General features: G+C 53.5%; 1 protein-coding gene across 2 annotated transcripts in view; it reads right to left on the bottom strand.

Moving 5' to 3' along the window:
* CACNA1I (calcium voltage-gated channel subunit alpha1 I) overlaps window positions 1-19,622 on the bottom strand; it is a 113,016-nt gene that overhangs the window by 68,067 nt on the left and 25,327 nt on the right. For both annotated transcript variants that reach the window (XM_032416306.1, XM_032416305.1), the window contains exons 3-4: window positions 13,934-14,045; window positions 11,851-11,984 (exon numbers count right to left, since the gene is read on the bottom strand). In XM_032416306.1, coding sequence (XP_032272197.1) covers window positions 11,851-11,984; window positions 13,934-14,045 — 246 coding nt within the window. The remainder of the gene's footprint in view (window positions 1-11,850; window positions 11,985-13,933; window positions 14,046-19,622) is intronic.

Genomic DNA, 19,622 nt, shown 5'->3' with positions numbered 1-19,622 from the left:
CCTTCTGTGACATACTCCCACACCAGGCCCACACAGCAAACAGTAGGCACTCAGGGATCTACTTAGCATGAATAACACGGGTGACAAAAGAAGCTACCTCCTTCCTCCTCCTCCTACTCTAGGTGACAGCTGTGGGAGACCCCCCTCCAAAAAAGAGAAGGTGAAGAGGGGGTCACTCTATGGGTGAATAACCACTGGGCTGACTTCCCTCGGGCCCCAAGTAAGACATCACTTATGGGAGTGAGAAATTAATTCCTAATTACACAGTTACTTTATCACACAGCTTTCGGTGCTAAAAGTCTAAAAAAAAATCAACAAAAACCCCCACTACCTCCTGCCAGCTCCCAAGCGCCTAATTAGGTAAGTAATTTTGCTTTAAAGCGAACACTTCTGTCCTGACATCACCCCAGGAAGAGAGTAGCTGAACCCAGTTCCGGGGCTGTCCTTGAGGAGAGGGGCTCAGGTGGGGTCATTCCAGAGTGGGCTGGGAGAAAAGACATCTGCTCTTCAGGGCACAACCCTACCTATTCCTGCTGAGGAGCCTCCCTCCCCCACCCCCAGATCCCCTGGCTCCCAGGAGAGGCCCAGAGACCCAGGCCCGGCCAACCAGCGGACACCATCCCCCAGCCACAGTGACTAGTTCAGGATGGGCATGGGACCCCCAGGTGGGCCATGAGGGACAGCCCGGCCGTTGAGCTGGGACAACAGCGAAGAGGGCTCTCCTTGGCTAGGCTACTGCCTGGAAACCCTAAGGCGCTAATGGCCATCTTGCCTCCGTGGTGGCCTAAGGATTCTGCCAACTCAAAAAAAGGCTGAGTCCAGAGCTGGAGAAAGGCAGGATCCTGACCATATGGTTTGAGCACTCCCTCTATCCGAATCCCAGATCTGCCCTCTGCTTTTTCCAGTTCTGTGAGCCAATACATTCCCTTTGGGGCCTGGGCCCCATTTGCCTTTGCTTTCTCTCATTGACAACTCAGAGTCCTGGCTGATTCAGAAGGGTTTCCTGACCTTCCCCCTGGTGGGATTATGGCCACTGCCAGATTTGGAAGCTGAGGCTCAGAAAGAGCCCAGATCACACAGCCCGGGAGCATGGGATCCAGGAGCTCTGCCCAGCCCGCCCCCTCCCATCAGGCATCAGGCCAGCCGCCTTTCTGGCCCCCAAGCACCCCCCTCATCTGGTCAGGTGGCCAGGAAGCCCACCACACACGGCAGTACACGGAATAGGGTCAGCATCCTCGGGGGCAGTTTTACCCAGTGGTTAGAGTATGGAGCCTGGATCCCAACCCGAGCTCTGCTGTGTGACCCTGGGCAAGTCACTGACCTCCCAGGGGTGTGGGGAGAATGAAATGTGCTCCTATACGGATTCAGTGCTTAGAACAGGGCCTGGCCCCAGGGTGCCTGCGTGGTTCAGTCAGTTGAGCGTCATGAGATCAAGCCCCGTGTCAGGCTTGAGCTCAGCGGGGAGTCTGCTCGAGTTTCTCTGCCTCTCTCTCTGCCCCTCCCCCCACTTGCACACACTCTCACTCTCTCACGTGCACTCTCTTTCTAATAAATTAATAAATCTTAAAAAAAAAAAAAAAAAAAAAAAAAGACCAGGGCCTGGCCCAAGGAGGAGCCAAAGAAGCACCAGCAGTTCCTTCCTCTGTCACAGCCTCATTCCCCGCCTCAGCTCACACCTGCCCACGAATCACATATGCCTGCTTAAACCCCTCCCTGAATCCCACCTCCTGCCTGAGAAAGCCCAGGCAGGAAGGGCCTCCAGAAGCTCTGACGTGACCCCAGCACTGTCTGCCACGTGCCCTGCCTTCCAGGGGCACCTGCGCATCCCATGCTCCCACAGTGCCCCAGGCTTTTTCCAAGCTACCTGCCTTTGCATCTGCCAGTCCTACCTGTGCTTTCCAGATCCCACCCCTGAACTGAGCTCGCCTGCCTTTTGTCCCACTGTCCTCTAGGAGGGCACCTCTGGCTCTAACGTGTGCTCTGTCATGTCCCAGTTCCTCAGGGCAGGGGCGGGCTCAGAGTCCCAACTGGGTCCCCAGTGTCCCAGCCCAGGGCCTGGCTTAGAGGCGGGCTCTCCACACCAGCTTGTCAAACACAGAACTTGAGGGACAAGATCAGAAAAAAAAAAAAGCTTGGAGCTGACAAGAAGCAACATAAAGTGACTGAGATTTAACATCTTTCCAGGAAATACCCCTCCCAGGAGATGATTCCTGTGTGTTGCTGATAAAAATAGGGTGTTTCCTCACTCTTTGCAAGGGGCCCATGGGGGCTTTCTTAAAATGTAATTTAAGATGTAGCTAATGGAAAGGAAGCTGAGATGCTGGAAATGGCAGATCATCTGTCAGGAGGCAGCTCTGTGATGATTCAGGCTTGCTCTAGTGGATAACTAGACCACCAGCCTACACCCCTACCCTGCACTTAGCACATAGTAGGTGTTCAGCGGAAGGAAGAAAGGAGGGAGGGAAGAAATAATGGAAAGAGAGAATTAGGGAACAATCACATTAACCCTTGACCTTGGCCAGCACTTTCTGGTTTACAGGTCACTTCTACCCATACATCCTCACACTATTTCTATGAAACCAGAAAACAGAGGTTCTTAAGCCCATTTGACTGTTAAAGAAACGGATGCTCTGAAACCAACTCAGGCCAAGTTCAGAATCAAGGGAAGATTTGGGGCCACAAAGTCAAAGGAAAGGCTGCATACACAGACCCCAGGCAGGTGGGATCCAGGGTAGCCCTGGGGACCGCAGCAGCAGGAGATCCCACGTCTTCTCTAGACAAGCGTCCACTCAGGTGACAATACTCCAGTGACTTTATCTCTGGGTAGAGTTGCCACACAAATACAGGATTCCCAGTTAAGTCTGAATTTCAGATAAACAACAATACATCATTTTTAAGTATAGGTCCCAAACACGCCTCATGATGTCCGCTTCATGAAATTTAGCCCGGTTACACCAGCATAGTCTGGGCGGGATCAGTGGACACAGCTGCTGGGAACCAGACACAGACACTCTGGGCTCTACCAGACTTTGGGGGTAAAGGTCCCTCTCAGAGGACCCACCTGGCAGCCCTCTGAGGGCTGATGAAGTTGCCCACGTCCTCAGGGGCAGATGGACTGGAATATTTTGGCCTCTGAAAAGGTAAAACCCCTCATACTATGAGTCAGCATGGGCCCTGGAGCAGCCGTATCTGAGCACATCCCGGATCTGGCCCATACAAGCTGTATGACCTGGGGCAGGCTGCTGATGTCTCTGAACCTCCGTTTCCACATCTGCGACATGGTGTTAACCACCCCCTCCCCCAAGTTCTGGGATTGTGAGGACGTAAGAGAGCGCAGCGCAGTCAGTAAACACTACTTCTGCTAAACCAGCTGATTTCTGCTGATTTCTGCCCACCCAGAGCTCCCTTCCTTCTCCGCTCTTAGGGAAAGAGTCCTGGCATTTTGCAAAGTCTACCCTCCCCACTCTCAGGCCACGTGGCGTGGGTGAGGCCGGACTCGCACCCTGTTCAGGGGATGGGACCTGACCCAGCTCTGGCCAATCAGAGCACAGCCTCATCCCAGCCGCAGTGATTGGTTCAGGAATGAGCACATGACCCACGCCAGCCAATCCAAGTCAAGGAAGCTACGTTCCACACTCTTTGGAGTGACGTGAAAAGGAAGGTCCCCTTTCAGTGAATCCAAGAGAGTGGGCTCTGAGCCCAGGGCTGCCCTCCATCACCCGCACCCTGGGAGGAAAGCTGCCAGGATGTATGTCAGCACAGAGTAACAAGCAGAGCTGTAGGATGGAAGGACACAGTGTCTAGTGATCTCTTCCAGGATTCTGGATCAAATGGGCCCTGAAGCCAGAGACCCTGTGGCTTTCAGGAAAGGAAACGATAAACTTAAACTAGGATGGGCAGGTTCCTGTCCTGTGTAACCGAGAGAGGCCTTCCTGATTCATGATTGACTGGTGTCCGGCTTGTCAGCCTGTGGCCTGAGAATCTGGTGATTTACCCGTCACCCCTCATAGCATGTAGCATCCTGTATCCATGGAAACAAACCTAAGCGGTTATCATCGCTCTCATCCACTCTAATCCACAGCAAATGAGAAAACCATCCACCCCAAGGTTCCCATTGTAATCTAACCAGATCCACACCCACCCAATGCCAGTTCAGCTTAAAGAAAGTGGCCCCACACTTGGGTGGCTCAGTCGGTTAAGCGTCTCTCTTTGGCTCAGATCATGATCCGGGGTCCTGAAATTGAGCCCCACGTTGGGCTCCCTGCTCAGCAGGAAGTCTGTTTCTCCCTCTCCCTCTGACCCTCCCCCTGCTCATGCTCTTGCTCTGGTGTTCTCTCTCTCAAATGAATAAATAAAAAATCTTTAAGAAGGAAGGAAGGAAAGAAGGGAGGGAGGGAGAGAGAGAGAGAAAGAAAGAAGAAAGAAAGAAAGGGAAAGAGAAAGAAAGGAAAGGAAGGAAGGAAGAAAAGAAAGAAAAAGAAAGAAAGAAAACGGCTCCAGATACCCCCTTCCACAGCTCCACAGTGCCTGGGCACAACAGATTCCAAACAAGTCATGGAGACGCCCCCTCCATGCTGGCCCAGAGCCAAGCTCTGGAGACTCTGGGATGATGAGTCAGCCTCAGCCCTGCCCTCAGAGCACCCAGTGCTTGGAGTAGACAGACCTATAGAGCCCAGGATAAATCAGGATGTAAAGACGTGAAGACCAGGAGGGTGCCCTGGTCTTGCTGACATAAGGAGTGCTTCCCTGACTCACAGATGATGCACAAGAGTCATGCCGGAGGGAGGCCAGCTCCAAAGGCTTCTGGAAACAGCCACAATGATGACACTCTGACACCCATAACCACAGCCCGGTCTGTAAGCAGGGACAGGCCTCTGCACAGGCTGCATGGGTTGGATTTGACTTTAAACTTCTCAATAGATCACACACCCTGCCCCGTCAGCCCAGGCAGAGCTCCGGAGGCTCCAACTAGGCTTGGGAACATGGTAGGGCCACAGCTTTGGCCAAGAGCAGAGAAACTCAGGCCGTAGGAGAGGAATGTGGCACATTCTGAGAGTTGCCCACGTAATGTGCACTCTCTCTTCTTCCAATCCTGCCTGGCCCCAGGGAACAATTCTTGGTTGATTGAGCCAAATTCAATGATGTTTTCTATTTTCCTAGCTTTCCCTGCAGCTAAAGATGGCCACAAGACCCAGCTCTGGCCAAGTGTGCTAGCACAGGGGAAGGATCTAGGAAAGAAAATGTCTTCCTGATCCAAGTGGACACTCGCGGCTGGCATAGCCCTGTTTCCTTTCATCCTTCCTTCCTTCAATGCAAACACGAAGCCCACAGCTTCAGCAGCTGCCTTGTGACCATGAAAGAAAGGCCTGGAAAATCACGGACATTAGCCCGCAGGACACAGAGCCATCATCAGCACCCACCGACTTCAGAACTTCATGTTATGTTGGAAAAACACCCCAGGATTTGCTCGAGCCACCACTGGTTGAGTTTTCTATTACTTGCAGCCAAGTGCATCCCAGCAAGTTACACAGAACCAGGACTCAATCCCGCCTCTGGAGCCTAGCTCCCTGGGTTCACCTCCTGGCCCTTTCCCTTACCAGCTCGTGACTGTGGGCGGGTCTCTCCCGGTTACAGGACCACATCTGTGAAATGGAACTGACCACAGTCCGTCCCTCACAGAGCCAGTCTGAAGATTAAACCAGACAATGCACAGCTTGGGCCCACAGTGAGTATTTGGCAAACAGTAGATGCTCTTACTTTTTATCACACCCCTGGATGGAGCCCAGGAAGACTCAATTCCCTCTGCTTTCTAAAGAACCACGGACGGGCACTTCAGACAAAAGGAACTCTCAGCAAGCAACTGCAGAGGGGACGTGCCTGCCTGCTCTTTTTAGAAAGCTCTAGCCCAGGGTTGAGGAACAATTGACATTTCATTTCCTAAGAGCCTGTAAAAGTCAGGGTGGGCAAGCTGTTCCCTGTGTGCACTCACTCACTCAGGAGAAGAGATCCCAGGGTGTGATGGACACTGACCAGCCCCTCCTTCTCGCTCCCTGGCTAAGGGGCTGAGTTACTGACATTACTGCTATTTGTGTTAATATTTTTAATGATGATAGAAATTCTTAGGGGGAGTCCTCACGGTTCTGTTCACGAAGTACATCTACCTGTCATGAGAATTAACTCAGATCCCGGCCCCAGATCAGAGAGGGGGCCTTCCTCATGCTTCTTCCCCTTCCTGGGGTTCTCAGAACTAGGAATGCTCATCTCCACTTGAAGCGCTCCCAGTCAAGGGCATCTTGAGGGCCAAATGAACGAGAGCACCTGCATTGGGGCTACCCGGGCATTTGGCTGAAATGCAAATTCCTAGGCCCTCCATACTCCCTGGGTCTGGATCCTTGGGGTGAGGCCCAGGAATCTGCACTGTAACATGTACCCCAGAGATCCTGTTGCTCCTTGAACTTTGAGGAGCACTGAGAAGGGGTGCAAGGCTGTGCATGTGTTTGAGGAGTGGAGAGGCTGGATGCCTGTTCCTGGTCTGCTCATGCTCATCCCTTAGCTGCTCCACTTTCCTACATCGAGGCCCTCTCTGGGATGCCATCACAGTTGGAAGCTTCCAAGGGCTTTCCGACTCAAAGCAGCTCCCATTCTCTGCACTCATCCAAGGCAGGGGTCCACACCCTTGGCAAGGATCAGCCTCATTCTGGAGAGGTCCCTGCAGGCCAGTCCTCCAGCCCTGGTTCACCTAAGAGAATCATCATTGGAATTTCTGGGGAAGCTTTTAACAGAAGTGCCCAGGCCCCTCCCCACAGATGGCAATGGCCATTCATGTTCTTGGTTAGGGGAGGAGGTAGAATTACCAGCACAATGCACCGAGGGAGATACAGAAATAAAGAACATCTCAAGTTCAACAATAATGCCATTGAATATTTCATGACCTCTTAATGGACAAAAGCAGAAAAGTGGTTTAAATGAGACAGGGAAGTGGGTTCAACTATAACCCAATGCTTACTGGAGGTTTGTCACACACTGAAAGAGTCTCTAGTGAGGTGCCACAGGACTCACTATCCTGAGCTGATCAAGCACAGGAAGTAAATGTAATGAGTGACTGAATCAGGACTCCAAGAGATCATTGTAAGATAAAATTAATAGCAAAAAAAGCAAAGTTTGGTACTTGGGTTAAGTAAAGGTCAGCTGTGTTTAGTTCCAGGATGGGAGAGACCTGGCTTGGAAAGTGAACACAACCAGGGGGTGGCAGGGAGCACAGCCACTCAACAGGTCACCACGTGGCACTGGGACAAGGACAACCCATTCTCTCTGCCCCATGAGCCATCATTGGGAGGCTGGGGACCTACCCCAGCCAGGCACCACGGGAGCCTCGCCCAGCAGGTGAGGCCGCCTCACCTATCCTTTGACAAATGGTGGCAGGTGTTGAGGACATTTCATGTAAAGAAAGGGAGGGCGCCTGGGTGGCTCAGTCGCTTAAGCATCTGCCTTTGGCTCAGGTCATGATCTCAGGGTCCTTCCAAATTCTGAAGGACTGTCATGAGTCTGTCAGAGATGCCCCCGCCTGCAGGCTCTGGGCCCCCTGTGCAATCAGGCCCCCGCCTCCCTCTCTGGCCTCATCTTTCAGCACCCGACCCCCTCCTCCGGGATCCCCAGGGTCCAACATCCCCCTCAAGCCCTTCCCCAAACAGCACCTGAGGCCCTCTGCATTCTGTCCCCTCTACCCCAGACCCCCTACCCCCACCCTCCGCCTGTTCAGCTCTTACTCACCGTGCAGGGCCTCTCTTCTTCAGGGAGCATACTCCACCCCGCTTGTGTCAATCAGGTCCCTGTTCCACAACTGCATGGTCCTCTACACTTCCTTACAACAGCATCGATCTCAATTTAGAATTTACTTAGCATCGTATTCTCTGTTTTATATCTGTTTTCTAAACCATGAGATCACAATGGCATCTGTCTTGTTCAACCCAGGGCCCCCCCCCCCATCCCTGTCTAGCACAAGGCTTGGTGTGTAGCTGGTGCTCAATAAATATTGATTTTGTAAACAAATAAGTGAATGAATGTTCCCATCAGATAGGAGCTACGGGAAGACAAATTCGGTTCAGTGAAAGAAAGACTTTTCTAGCACATCGGGCTGTCCCCATTTGGGATTGGCTGCCAGGTGAGTTCCCCACAGCAACAGCTTGTGAGCAGGGCCTGACTGGATGTGAAGAGGAAAGCTCTGACCTCGAAGGAACCTTCCATCATGGAGATTGTCTCTTCCACAGCTTGAAAAAGGAGCCAGTAATTTGGGGAAGGGGAGGAGCAGGAAGGAAGAAAACGTCCTTGGGATGTCAGGCCCGTTACTTGGGGAAGCATAACGTCTATAGCACCAAGCCGGGCTGGGACTGGGGGGCTGGACTCTGGAGCTGCGGGTTGTGGCTTCTCATCCGGCCCTCTGCACCCACACCATCCCTAGGCACAAAGGACAAGGAGGACCTTGAGAAGAAGACAGGTCTGGGTCACCCCGGTGTGTTCATGACTCTAACAAAATTTTCCATTGAACCTGCCCCCAACCAGGACCAGCTACTTAATGTGTGGGACCAGTGCTAAATGTAAATGCATGGCCCTCCTTCAAAACTTATTAAGAATTTCAAAACAGTGATAACAGAGCATGAAACCAGGCATGGGGGCCCCATGTGACTGTGCATGCGTGCAGCCCTCGCTCACCCCGCCGCCCGCCCCCCCAGGGGTATGCTGGCCTACAGACCCCACCCAAGGACGGAGACAAGATACCAGAGACCTCACCAATCCTCACTCTGCTCAGCTTGGATCTTCATTGTCTTAATTTCTAAATCTGAGCAGAAGGGGGAATCAGTAAGCAACAGAGACTCTTCAAGTCCAAAGGGCAAGGTGGGGATGCTCATAGGAGGCATTGAATGGAAACAGCAAAGCAAATGCCTTCCCCGAAACAGGAGCCAAGAAAAATTATCCTAAAACTTGGACATAAGGCACAGGGAGGGCAGTATTTCTCACAATGTGATTTTGGAGCATTACTTAATCGACCCGGCTAAAGATTATTTCACTATCTAGGGGAATATACCTTTGTTTCATTCACTATTTACTGTTTTTTTTTATTGTTATGTTAATCCCCATACATTACATCATTAGTTCTAGATATGGTGTTCCATGATTCATTGTTTGTGCATAACACCCAGTGCTCCATGCAGAACGTGCCCTCCTCAATACCCATCACCAGGCTAACCCATCCTCCCACCCCCCTCCCACTATTTACTGTTAATTAAAGGTCTGGCTGCTGTGAAATCAAGTTAACCTGCAGTTTTGTAAGTGATTTATACGCAACAGAAAAGATAACCCCCAAAGTTATGGTTTTATGACCCTATAGGTCGTTAACCAGCTTTAATTCCAACCTAACTCTCTCATCCCCACGTTTTCTCTCTAATACCTGTTTTCCTATTTCTGCTGATTACCATCCTGCTGTTCCTCATTAATGAGGTGAATAAATCACATGCCTTTTAAGATTTGTGTGTGGGTCACCTTTTTTGTTTAACTCTTTGGAAATTATACTTTGACTTCAAGGTCAGGAAAGGACTATTAAGAAGCCTACTTAGTATCCATAAGATGAGAGTCAAATGAATATTGCATCCATAAAACAAGAACAGGTCCAAGAAACCCAGGAACAAGAAACCATCTTGGGAATTAGTAAGACGCAGGGGAGACGAACGATTCCAGGAGGGGCAGTAACTGGAGGAAAGGACATTGTTGGTGATTCAGAAGACAAGTCGAGGAATTCTCCTCTAGTACAGAGGAAGCCTTTGAGGGAAAAGAGGATAAATGCAGAGAATAGATATAGGAGGGAAATATCCACTTTGTGGGACTGCCAGCAGGCAGCAGAGAAGAATGGGCAAGAACCAAAAAAGCAATAAAAGAAATTTTTTCCTGACTAGAAGGAAAATACCAGTTCTCAAAGGCCCCACAGGAAGCAATCCTACCCCTAGACTTGCCCTAGTGAACTGTCTGAATTCTGAAGGTAAGGAGAAAACCCTACAAGCTTCTGGCAGGGAAAAAGCCAGGAAGAAGAATCAGATCTGTCCTGGACTCACCCGCAATTCGAGCTTGTGGATTTGAATGGGACCACATGCAGGGCTCTGAGGAGAGAAATTATGACTCCAGAGTGGTGCAGACAAAAACTGCCCTTCGCACAAGAAGATCAAAGGAACGTAGGTTTGGACAGGCAAGACTGAAAGATGACGCTATCCAAACACCTTGTCTTTAAAACAACAACAACAACAACAACAACAACAACAACAAAAAACGACTTAATGATGGCCTCCAGCCAAAGCAAAACGAGGAGAATGAAGGACTTGACAAAAGGGGGTGGCACAGTTCACAAGAAACCATACAAACCCAGCACAGCTTCCAGCGAGGTCCTCGTAATTGTCAGGGTGGCTGTGAAGTTGAACTCTGTTCTTAGGGAAGGGTGTTTAGCAGAGGTGTAACATTTTCTTAAAAACGCTAGTGGAGGGCGCCTGGGTGGCTCAGTTGGTTAAGCGACTGCCTTCGGCTCAGGTCATGATCCTGGAGTCCCTGGATCGAGTCCCGCATCGGGCTCCCTGCTCGGCAGGGAGTCTGCTTCTCCCTCTGACCCTCCCCCCTCTCATGTGCTCTCTCTCATTCTCTCTCTCTCAAATAAATAAATAAATCTTTAAAAAAAAAAAAAATGCTAGTGGACAAATCATTTCATTTCAGAGCATCCTTGTGGAGTTCAGCATATACTTGGTGGTGCTGACTGCCCATCTTGGCCGCGCGCCTGTCCTCCCTCCTCGCCCCTTCCCAGTGGCATCTCGCACGCACGCCCACTGACACACACACATACATGAATACTCACACTGTCACAGACGCTGACACATGCACACTCACATGCACACCCATAGGCCTCCAGCGTTTCCCTCTCCCCCTCGGTCTCTCCCCCTTCTCAATTCTGCTCTGTTGACCCATTACTGGGCACGGTTAACCCCTGCTTGTCCTTCAGCTCTTGTGTGTCACCTCCTCAGGAAAGTCCTCAGGCCCCCAAGGCGCCACGCCAGCTCAGAGATGCTCTCAGAAAACCACAACGCTTTTCCCAGAGCCCTTGTCGCTGTGTGTGTGGTACATTCACCTCCACAGCTCTTGGATGCCTCTCCCCACACAGTAGTTGGGAAGGAAAAGGCCTATTCTGCGTTTGCTGTCCTTCATACCCCATACCTAGGACAGTGCTGATGCTTAGGAGGAGCCCATTCAACCCCTGGCTGTTAGATGAATGCATGAGCCCGGTTTGACCCAGGAAAGCAGGAACAAGGCACAAAGCAGGGTCCAAGATGCTCCAAATGGGCTAACTTGCAACCTGGCTTTTTTCTGACTGTAGCTTGTATCTTGACAGAAATAACCACAGTTTGGAGTCACACAGTGCCTGAGTCTGTGCTCTATCTCTGACTTGCTGAGCGATTTAGGGTAGTAAGATAATAGCTAACATTGATTGGGTGCTCATTTTGATAGAGTCATACTTATCCCCATTTTACAGATGAGGAAACTGAGGCTTAGATTAAGTTGCTTTCTCAAGGTCCTACAGTTAGTGTGAAACAGACCCAGTATCAGCTGACAGTGCGGGAGGACACATGTCTTACCAGAGAGGGGAGGAAGGTCTGTCTGTCCAGGCCATTCAGCAAAGGGCCATCATTCCTCCCACCCCAGGGGTCCAGGAAGGCCTTACCCAATGCAGCCTCATCATTCTCACCAAGAAGCCTCACCGATTATTTAAATTATGTCCGGTGTGCCCCAGAGGCTAAGGCCTGTGGGACGTACACTACCTACCCTGCCATGACGATGAAGAAATCCAGTCGGTTCCATGTGTCCCCAAGGTAGCACTTCTTGCCAAAAATGCCCAGGGCCACCATCTTGAGCACCATCTCCATGGCGAAGAAGATGAAGATGAAGTCATCAAAGACCTGCAGGGGTAGGAGGAAGGCAAGAAGCAAGGCAAGGGACAGTATGAGGCTCTGGAGCAGGACCATAGGGTTGGAGCCACAGTTTGGGGTGGGGACAAAGGCCTGGACATGAGGGGCCTGGAAAAGACCTGGAAACATCTCCTCTTGGGCAGGAAGAGAATCTCAGAGATCCTGGTCCAATGAGTCATTTCACAAATGAGGAGACAGAGGCCCAGAGAGGGGAATGAAGGTGCCCAAGGTCATACAGCCCACTCTTTTGTTCCCGAAAGTCAGGCCTACTGACAAGGGCCCCAGATGGGGGCAGGGCAAAGGGCTCTCCCTAATAACAATGGCCAAGCACTGGGCTAGATATCTGACCTGCATTCTCTTCCCTAATTCTCACAGCCACCCCATGGATAGCCCCATTTCAGGGGCGGAAACAGACTCAGAGAAGTCAAGCGACCTGCCACAGGTCACACAGAAAGTAAGCGGCAGAATCAGAACTGACATTCAGGTCTATAAAACAGACCTGACCCCCCTCCAGGCAGGTTTCGGGGCTGCCTTCCTCTGTTTAGAAAGAAGACCCCAAATGCGTCCCTAAGCATGGGCTCAAGTGAGCAGATATTTCCTGAGGACAGGACTGGGTGGAATTCTTCTTTGGAGGATCAATGAGGGCTGTGGTCAATTCAGTTCAACAAACGGGCCCACTTCCTGTGTGCTGGGACAGAGGCTGGGTGTCACCGACATAGAAGGAAGTCCTTGATGAACTCACCATCTGGTTGGGAAGCCAGCCTGGTACCCACTGAAGCTAATTGGTTCTAACTCCTCCAAGGGGCCTGAGGCTGGCTGAGGAGCTTGTCACCCTCTCAGACCCAAGACCCACCACCCCAGAGATTCTGATTCTGCAAGTTTGAGATGGGCCAGGTCTGCATCTTTAACAAGTGCCCCAGGGGATTCTGAGACCCTGGGCTGCTCAGGGGCTGCTCAGAACTGCTGAGTCCTGTGGAAACACAGGAGGCAGAAGGCAACTCCTCCCAGGAGGAATCTGGCTTTCCCAGGGAGAGGACATAGGATGAGGATGTTTATACACATCTGTAAAATAAGTAAAACCCTAACATCCTGCACTACGGGTAGACAAGTGCTGCATGGGGTCATGGCAGGTACCCAAGGTTAGGCCCCCACCTGGACCTGGGAGATGAAAACAGGAGAGATACAGGACGCTGGCTCCTGACAGGAACTGACAGCAACTACGGAGCTTGGCCTTCATTCCAAGAGCACCAGGGAGCTAAGCAGGCTTTGGGCAGAGGAGTGTCAGGGTCACTTGAACTCTCTTGGCAATGGGGCAGTATGGTTAGTCTGGGGTTGGGGAGAGCAGGAGAAGACTTGGGGAGGCACCTAGATCGGGGAACATGGGGGCCTAGACTAGGGCAAAGGCTTCAAAATATACAGGGGCTGGAGGGGAGAAAGGATCAGGAAGGGCAATGGGTAAGACCAGTCGGGAGTGATGAAGAGGACAGCCAGTTGAGCGAGGGCAGGCCAGGTAGTGGGCAGGAGCGCCCCAGGCAAGGCAAATGGGCGGGGTATGGCAGACGGGGCGGGGTATGGCAAGGCGGGGTATGGCGGGTAGGGCGGGGGGGCGGGGGGGGGGAGGGGGGGCAGGGCCGGGCGGGTGGGCGGGGTATGACGGGCGGGGCGGGGTGTAGCAGGCGGGGCGGGGCTAGTGGGCTGGGTACGGCAGGCGGGGCGGGGTAGGACGGAAGGCGGGGTATGGCAGGCGGGGCGGGGCAGGGCGGATGGGCGGGGTATGGAAGGTAGGGCGGGGCGTGGTGGGCAGGGCGGGGCTAGTGGGCGGGATATGGCAAGCGGGGCGGGGCTAGTGGGCGGGGCTAGTGGGCGGGGCAGGCGGGGGCTGGTGGGGGCGGGGCCGCACGGGCAGGGCACAACAAGCCAGGCAGGGCTGGCCGCCTCACCTGCAAGATCTTGCAGCGGTCAGACAGGCAGTCCATGTCGTCGCAGGGCTGGTACATGCCAAGTGTCACGCAGTTCAGCAGGATCACCAACATGCTGACACATTCAAACCATGTACACACCGAGTCAAGGACAAAACAGTCGGGAAGACTGTAGCCAAGGGAGGGCTGAATGCACCCTGGATTATAATACCCCACCACCATAAACACAGGCATACACCCCACTCCCCTCCAGATGCCTCCCCTGAGCAGGTCTATGCCCACGTTTTCAAAGACCTTGGAGACCAAAGAGGAGCCTAGGCACCTCACAACAGACATAGCCGCGGGTGCCAGACCCACCAGAGAACACAAATCATATGAAGCCACCGCCCTCGAGGACCCCTCCCCCATTTCCTTGCCCCAGCCTGAGTGTTCCCTTCGGGGCCAGGAAGGGAGAAGTCCACAGACGCCCAGCTGGCAGGCCATCTCTGGACTATCCCTGCCTGTCCACCTCTGACCACCTCCCTCTGTCATTGCCTCCCTTCTCTGACTACCTCTCCCCTCCCCTACCTCTCCCCTCCCCTGACCTATGCCTTCTCCATGTCTGCCCCAAGCCTGCAGCTGGAGCCTGCAGAGGGCCTGTGCAGTGTGGCTGGGATGGGCTGGACAACCCTATCCTTCCCTCCTCTTCCATTGCCGGGGTTAGAATTCATCACCGGATTCTGAAATATCGGAGTCTAGGTCCCCCCCGGCCTCTGCACCAAGAGGGATGGAACTCAGCCTCCAGAGGCCCGGCCAGGCAGAAAGTCTCCTGCAGCCACCAGCTTTAGGCAGGGATTCTGAGGCACTTTTATGTCCTAAAGTTGTCTTGTTGGCATGCTTGTTGTCTTCATCCACAGCTAGAACCTCCTTTCCAAGGGGACAGGGGTTTTGCATTCATACCTCTAACAGTGACAGGCATCTAGTAGGAGCTCAGTAAATGTCTGGTGCATGAATAAGTAAATCTCTTTGGGCCCTGTCCATTCTGATATCCAGTGATTCTTACGTGTCTCCAAATGAGAACCCCAGCCCCTTGCTCTAAGCTGGGACATAGCCACACTACCCAGACCCCACCCACTGGGGGTGAACACCTCTTCTTGCCTGATGGGAGACGGACCTGGTTACCCTGGCAACAGCCTCCCTCTCATCCCCGGGCCCTTGCTCACCTTGGGATGCTGCTTTCCTTCCTACCTCTCCTTCAGACCCTCCTCGCCCAGCCCTGCTCCTTCCTACCCCCCACCCCACCGCCACTCTCCTGCCACAGCCTGTAATTAACTGCAGTCCCTGCCAGGGCCCCCTTCTAGCCTGACCACTGCTCTGAGCAGCAGCTTCGTCATTAATTAACTTTTTTGAAGTTCAAGCGTTCTAATTACCAGTGAACATCTCCCACTCCCCTTGCTTTTCCCCTTGCCTGCCACACTTTCTCTCCTCCCAGCTGCCTCCTCTGCTCCCTCTGCCCTCCCTGCCAGCTTCAAGTTCAAAGTGCACTTAGCAGGTCTCTCCCAGGAGCCCAGAACCCCACAGTTCTTCCTCACCAGGGCCCTGAGTAATGGAGGTCAGCAGGCCCATTGTACAAATGAGGAAAATGAGGCTCAGGGAAACTAGGGGCCTCACCTAGGTCACACAGCTGGGAAGTACCAGAACTGAGATTCATACCAAGCCTGCTGGACTCCAAGGCCAGTGTTCTCCTCTGTGATACGTGGCCTGTCTCTGCCTGTGACTTCCACCTCCCTCCCTGAGGCCTCAGACCATCCCCAGTGTCTCTCACCTGGACCCTGCACAGCACCCCCCAGCCTCCGGCTCCGGTCTCTGCCCCTCCAATCTACCCCACACAATCACCAGGCAAGTGCTGTGTGCCCAGTACTATCCGAGCGCTTTGCAAGCATCACCTCAGTTAATTCTGAGTGCTGTTGTAAGTCCCACTGAGAAATGAGGAGCCTGAGACACAAAGGGGAACCTGATTTGCCCAAGCTCACCAGCTGGAAAAGGACAGAGCTGAGATTCAGAACCAGGGCCTGCTTTGCTTGCCCCCAAGCCATTTGGCCACAGCCAGATTAATCTGCCTGAAGCGCAGCTCTGATTATGCCTTTCCCCTGTTCAGAAATCTTCTATGGCTCCTCCACCCTCTTTAGCCTGACACCCAAGGCTGCCTACACTCTGAACTCAATGAATTCTTCTGGCCTTATCTCCCACCCATTGGGCTTGGCATTCAATGAACTTCTTGCTGTCCCCAAGCATACCTTTTGCATGCACTTCCTTCTACCGTCTCTACCAGGCAAACTCCTACCCATCCTTCACAGCCCAGTCCATTTGTCCCTTCTTGAAACTTCCCTTGAAGCACCTTTCCCCATTCACAAGTTGGTGGCTCAGCCTCCTCTCTGGAAGTGCTTCCTATCCACATGGTCTAGCTTGTACCACAGTAATGAACTTGGCAGTAACCATGACTACTGTGTGCCAAGTCCCTAGGGACATGGCCTTGGCTCTCATCACAGCTCACTGGGGGCAGATGGGGAAACAGGACTGGAGAGCTGGAGTGACTTGCCCAAGGTCACACAGCCACTAAGCAGCCCAAATGACCTGACTCAGTGGTGCCCAGAGCCACTGTGTGATGCTGCTTCTGTTGTTACTCACTGCACTGAGTCCCTCGAGGAGGCAGATGGAGTGGCTTTCACCTCTAGCTTGCTCAGCTTCAGACATTCAGAGGTGGACAGTCTCAGCCCTGCCCCGAGGCACTCGGGGAAATCCCAGATGGCAGAGCCTGGGCCCTTTCCAGGAGCCCGGGAGGCTCAGAAGTCCGGCCAGAGCTGGTATTGTTGCCCATGGTTCCTGACATGCACCCCACTGGCTCGGGGATCAAAGGCCCCAGCCCTCCTTGAAGCCAAACCAGACCACGAAGCCTGGGGAAGGAGATTGTCAGAGGGAGTCAAGGTCTCCAGGCTGTGGAAGTCCATGGCCTGGCCCAGTGCCTAATGTTTCCACCATTAGTCATAAGCAGTGAGGAAATCTGAAAGCACAGTCAGGCGTAACTCTGGGGTTCTGGGACCATTTGAGGGAGGACGGAGGCCCCAAGAGGGCGGTAAGGATTTCTAGGTAACAGGGCAGGCCAAGACTCGAGTGCTGGCTCCACGAGCGCAGTCTTCAGTGGTCCCCACTGCCTCTCACGGCGAGGCTCAAAGCCACCTGCCTGGCACCTGAGACTGTGCAGTGGGGACCCCGTCGCCTTGCCTGCTCCATTGGCCAGAGGGACCTCCGTCACAGAACAATCCCACCAAGGTCCTCAGGAAGCAACTCATTCAATCCCCCACTGCGCAGATGGGAACCGGAGGGACAGAGAGCCTTCCTTGCAACACCGTGAGCCGGGAGCAGAAGGGACCCTCAGACCACAGACTCCCCGCCCACGGGGGTCCCTGAGCCATGGCTGGATTTCAGACAGACACCCAAACCCCGCGTCTCCCCAAAGGTCCAGGCTCTGCGTGTAGCACCTGCTCAGCACAGCCCCCGGATTCGACCCGAGACCGGCAGCCACGGGCACCTCTGAGGAACAGGGATGGGGGAAGAGATCAATGGCGACCCAACTGGGCTTCCTTGGCAGAGAAAACCTTCCCAGACACCCACCCGGCTGGGGGAGAAAGAAACAAAGGGTTCTCGGGGGCTGCAGAGTCACCCCCGACCACACTACCACCCCACCCCCGGCCCCAGCACGCGAGGCGCAGCCCCACCTAGAGCCGGCCCCCCCCCACCCCGTTCCCCCTGCTCTGCTGGTGGCGCGTCCGGTGGTCCTCAGAGCCCAGCAGCGAATCGAGGAGCATATACTGAGGGTCTGCTGTGTTCCAGGCCCCGGGTCAGCAGCAGTGACGATGGTAACCCTGGCAAACATTTCTCAAGTGCTCCCGAATGTCTGTTTGCCAAGGAGCTTTCCAATCAAACAGCTCGTACTATCTCAGTTAAACCCTACAGCAAGCGCGTGCGGGAGGGCAGAACACAGAGCCTGTGTAGCCGTGGACTTGGGGCCAGGGCTCGGCACGTGGTGGGCAGCAGGGAAAGCCCCTCTTTGTCACCCTCTCCTGTAATAGGACCCAGGGTCTCCCATTCTTTGGCTTGGGGGCGGGGGGGGGGGAGGGGGGACCACCTCACCAGCAGAGGACTGCAATCCCCTGCTCGCGTTAACTGCTGACTACCTAGAATGACCTTGAATAAAGAAGAGATGCTATCACAGCCTTTCCGTCCCGTGTCCGCCTCCCGAGGGCCGAATCTTCACTAACAGCCTTTCAAAAAGAACCACTCAGTTCAGGCCAGGCAACGCAGAGTTGCCCCCAGAATTTCAGCAAAGTCCCCTAAAACTGGCAGGGACTACTGTTATCTGCATCTTGCAGACAAGGAAGCTGAGAAGGAGTTGTGGCTCCACATCCATCGAGGGTCACACAGCTGTTACGTGACGGCAGCAGGATTTGAATCTGCCCCCTGCTGACTCCTAATCCCATGTTCCCAGCCCCGTGCCCCACCACCCCCAGGCACAGAGCCTGGAACACGAGAAGCCCTCGACTGGCATGTGCTCAGTGGAATATCTGCTTTTTCCTTCTCGCCCACGTTGTCTCCTCCCGATTGGGCCGGGGTCACAGGCGGCCTGGGAGTCGGGAAGGATGACATTCCGCCCCTGTGGCCCCTGCGTGGCTGGGAGGAGGGGCTATCCCACGAGGAGGAGCTAATGGGAGGGCAAGTCAGCAAGGGGAGGGTGCTGGTCTCAAGGCCCCCAGTCAGTAAGAAGTCCAGCTGGACAAGAGTCATTACTCCACCCCACGTCCCAGCTGCCGTCTTGAAAACTGGAGGGACAGGGTCATCTGGGAAGCCAACCAGGCCGAGGGCCTCCTCAAACCTGCTACTTCCCAGAGAGAAGAGTGACCGGATGGAGGGACAGTGCCTGATGCCCCAGCAGGCCCCTCAGGGCAGCCTCCTCTCTAGGAGCCAGAGCCCGAGGCCAGCACGGTTACCATGGTGACCACCACCCTCCATCCTGTAGGCCCAGATGACAGTCACAGTTTCTGTAATTCGGAGGGCTCTGGGAGGGGGGTGGGGGCAGGAGTGCTGGGTTTGGCTGAGGCAGCCAAATTTGTTTTTATTTTTGTCAAATCTGAAATCAGATCCATTTCCCAGGGTGCACCTCAGTTGTCTAAATAAATCAAGTGGAAGAAAGGGCTGGAAGCTGCATCCTCCTGGACCAGAGAGGCAGGGAAGGAGAGCCAGACCCAACGTGGGGGTCCTTCCCTTACTGGTCCTCAGTTAGTCCCAGGATAGGAGCTCAGGCCTCCAGTCTTCAAAGGCTGAGGTCTGAGATTCCAGATCCCAGTTCTTAGGACGGCTTCTACATGGCCAGATCCACAGGCATCCACGGAGCAACTGTTGTATGTATACCTGGGCTGTGCATCAGGGCTCTGAGATGAACCAGGCTTACTCCTGCCCTGGAGGTCCCTAGAGCACGTCCTTGTCCTAGGCCCCGGCTGTGATGTGTGGCTACCATTTCAAATGTCAACTATGCTCTAGACCCTTGGGCTTCAAAGAATATATCCATTCACTAATTCATTAATTGATTCATTTGACTTGTCTTTATGAGCAAAAGCCACTCTGGAGAGCTGCTTGGCATCTATTAAAGCGAAACAGGCCCAGCCGGGCCCCTCCT

This window comes from Phoca vitulina, unplaced genomic scaffold (assembly GCF_004348235.1).
Source record: "Phoca vitulina isolate PV1807 unplaced genomic scaffold, GSC_HSeal_1.0 scaffold19, whole genome shotgun sequence".
Lineage (NCBI taxonomy): Eukaryota > Metazoa > Chordata > Mammalia > Carnivora > Phocidae > Phoca > Phoca vitulina.
Note: the sequence above shows the minus strand (reverse complement) of the source record. Positions and strands in the feature narration are given on the sequence as shown.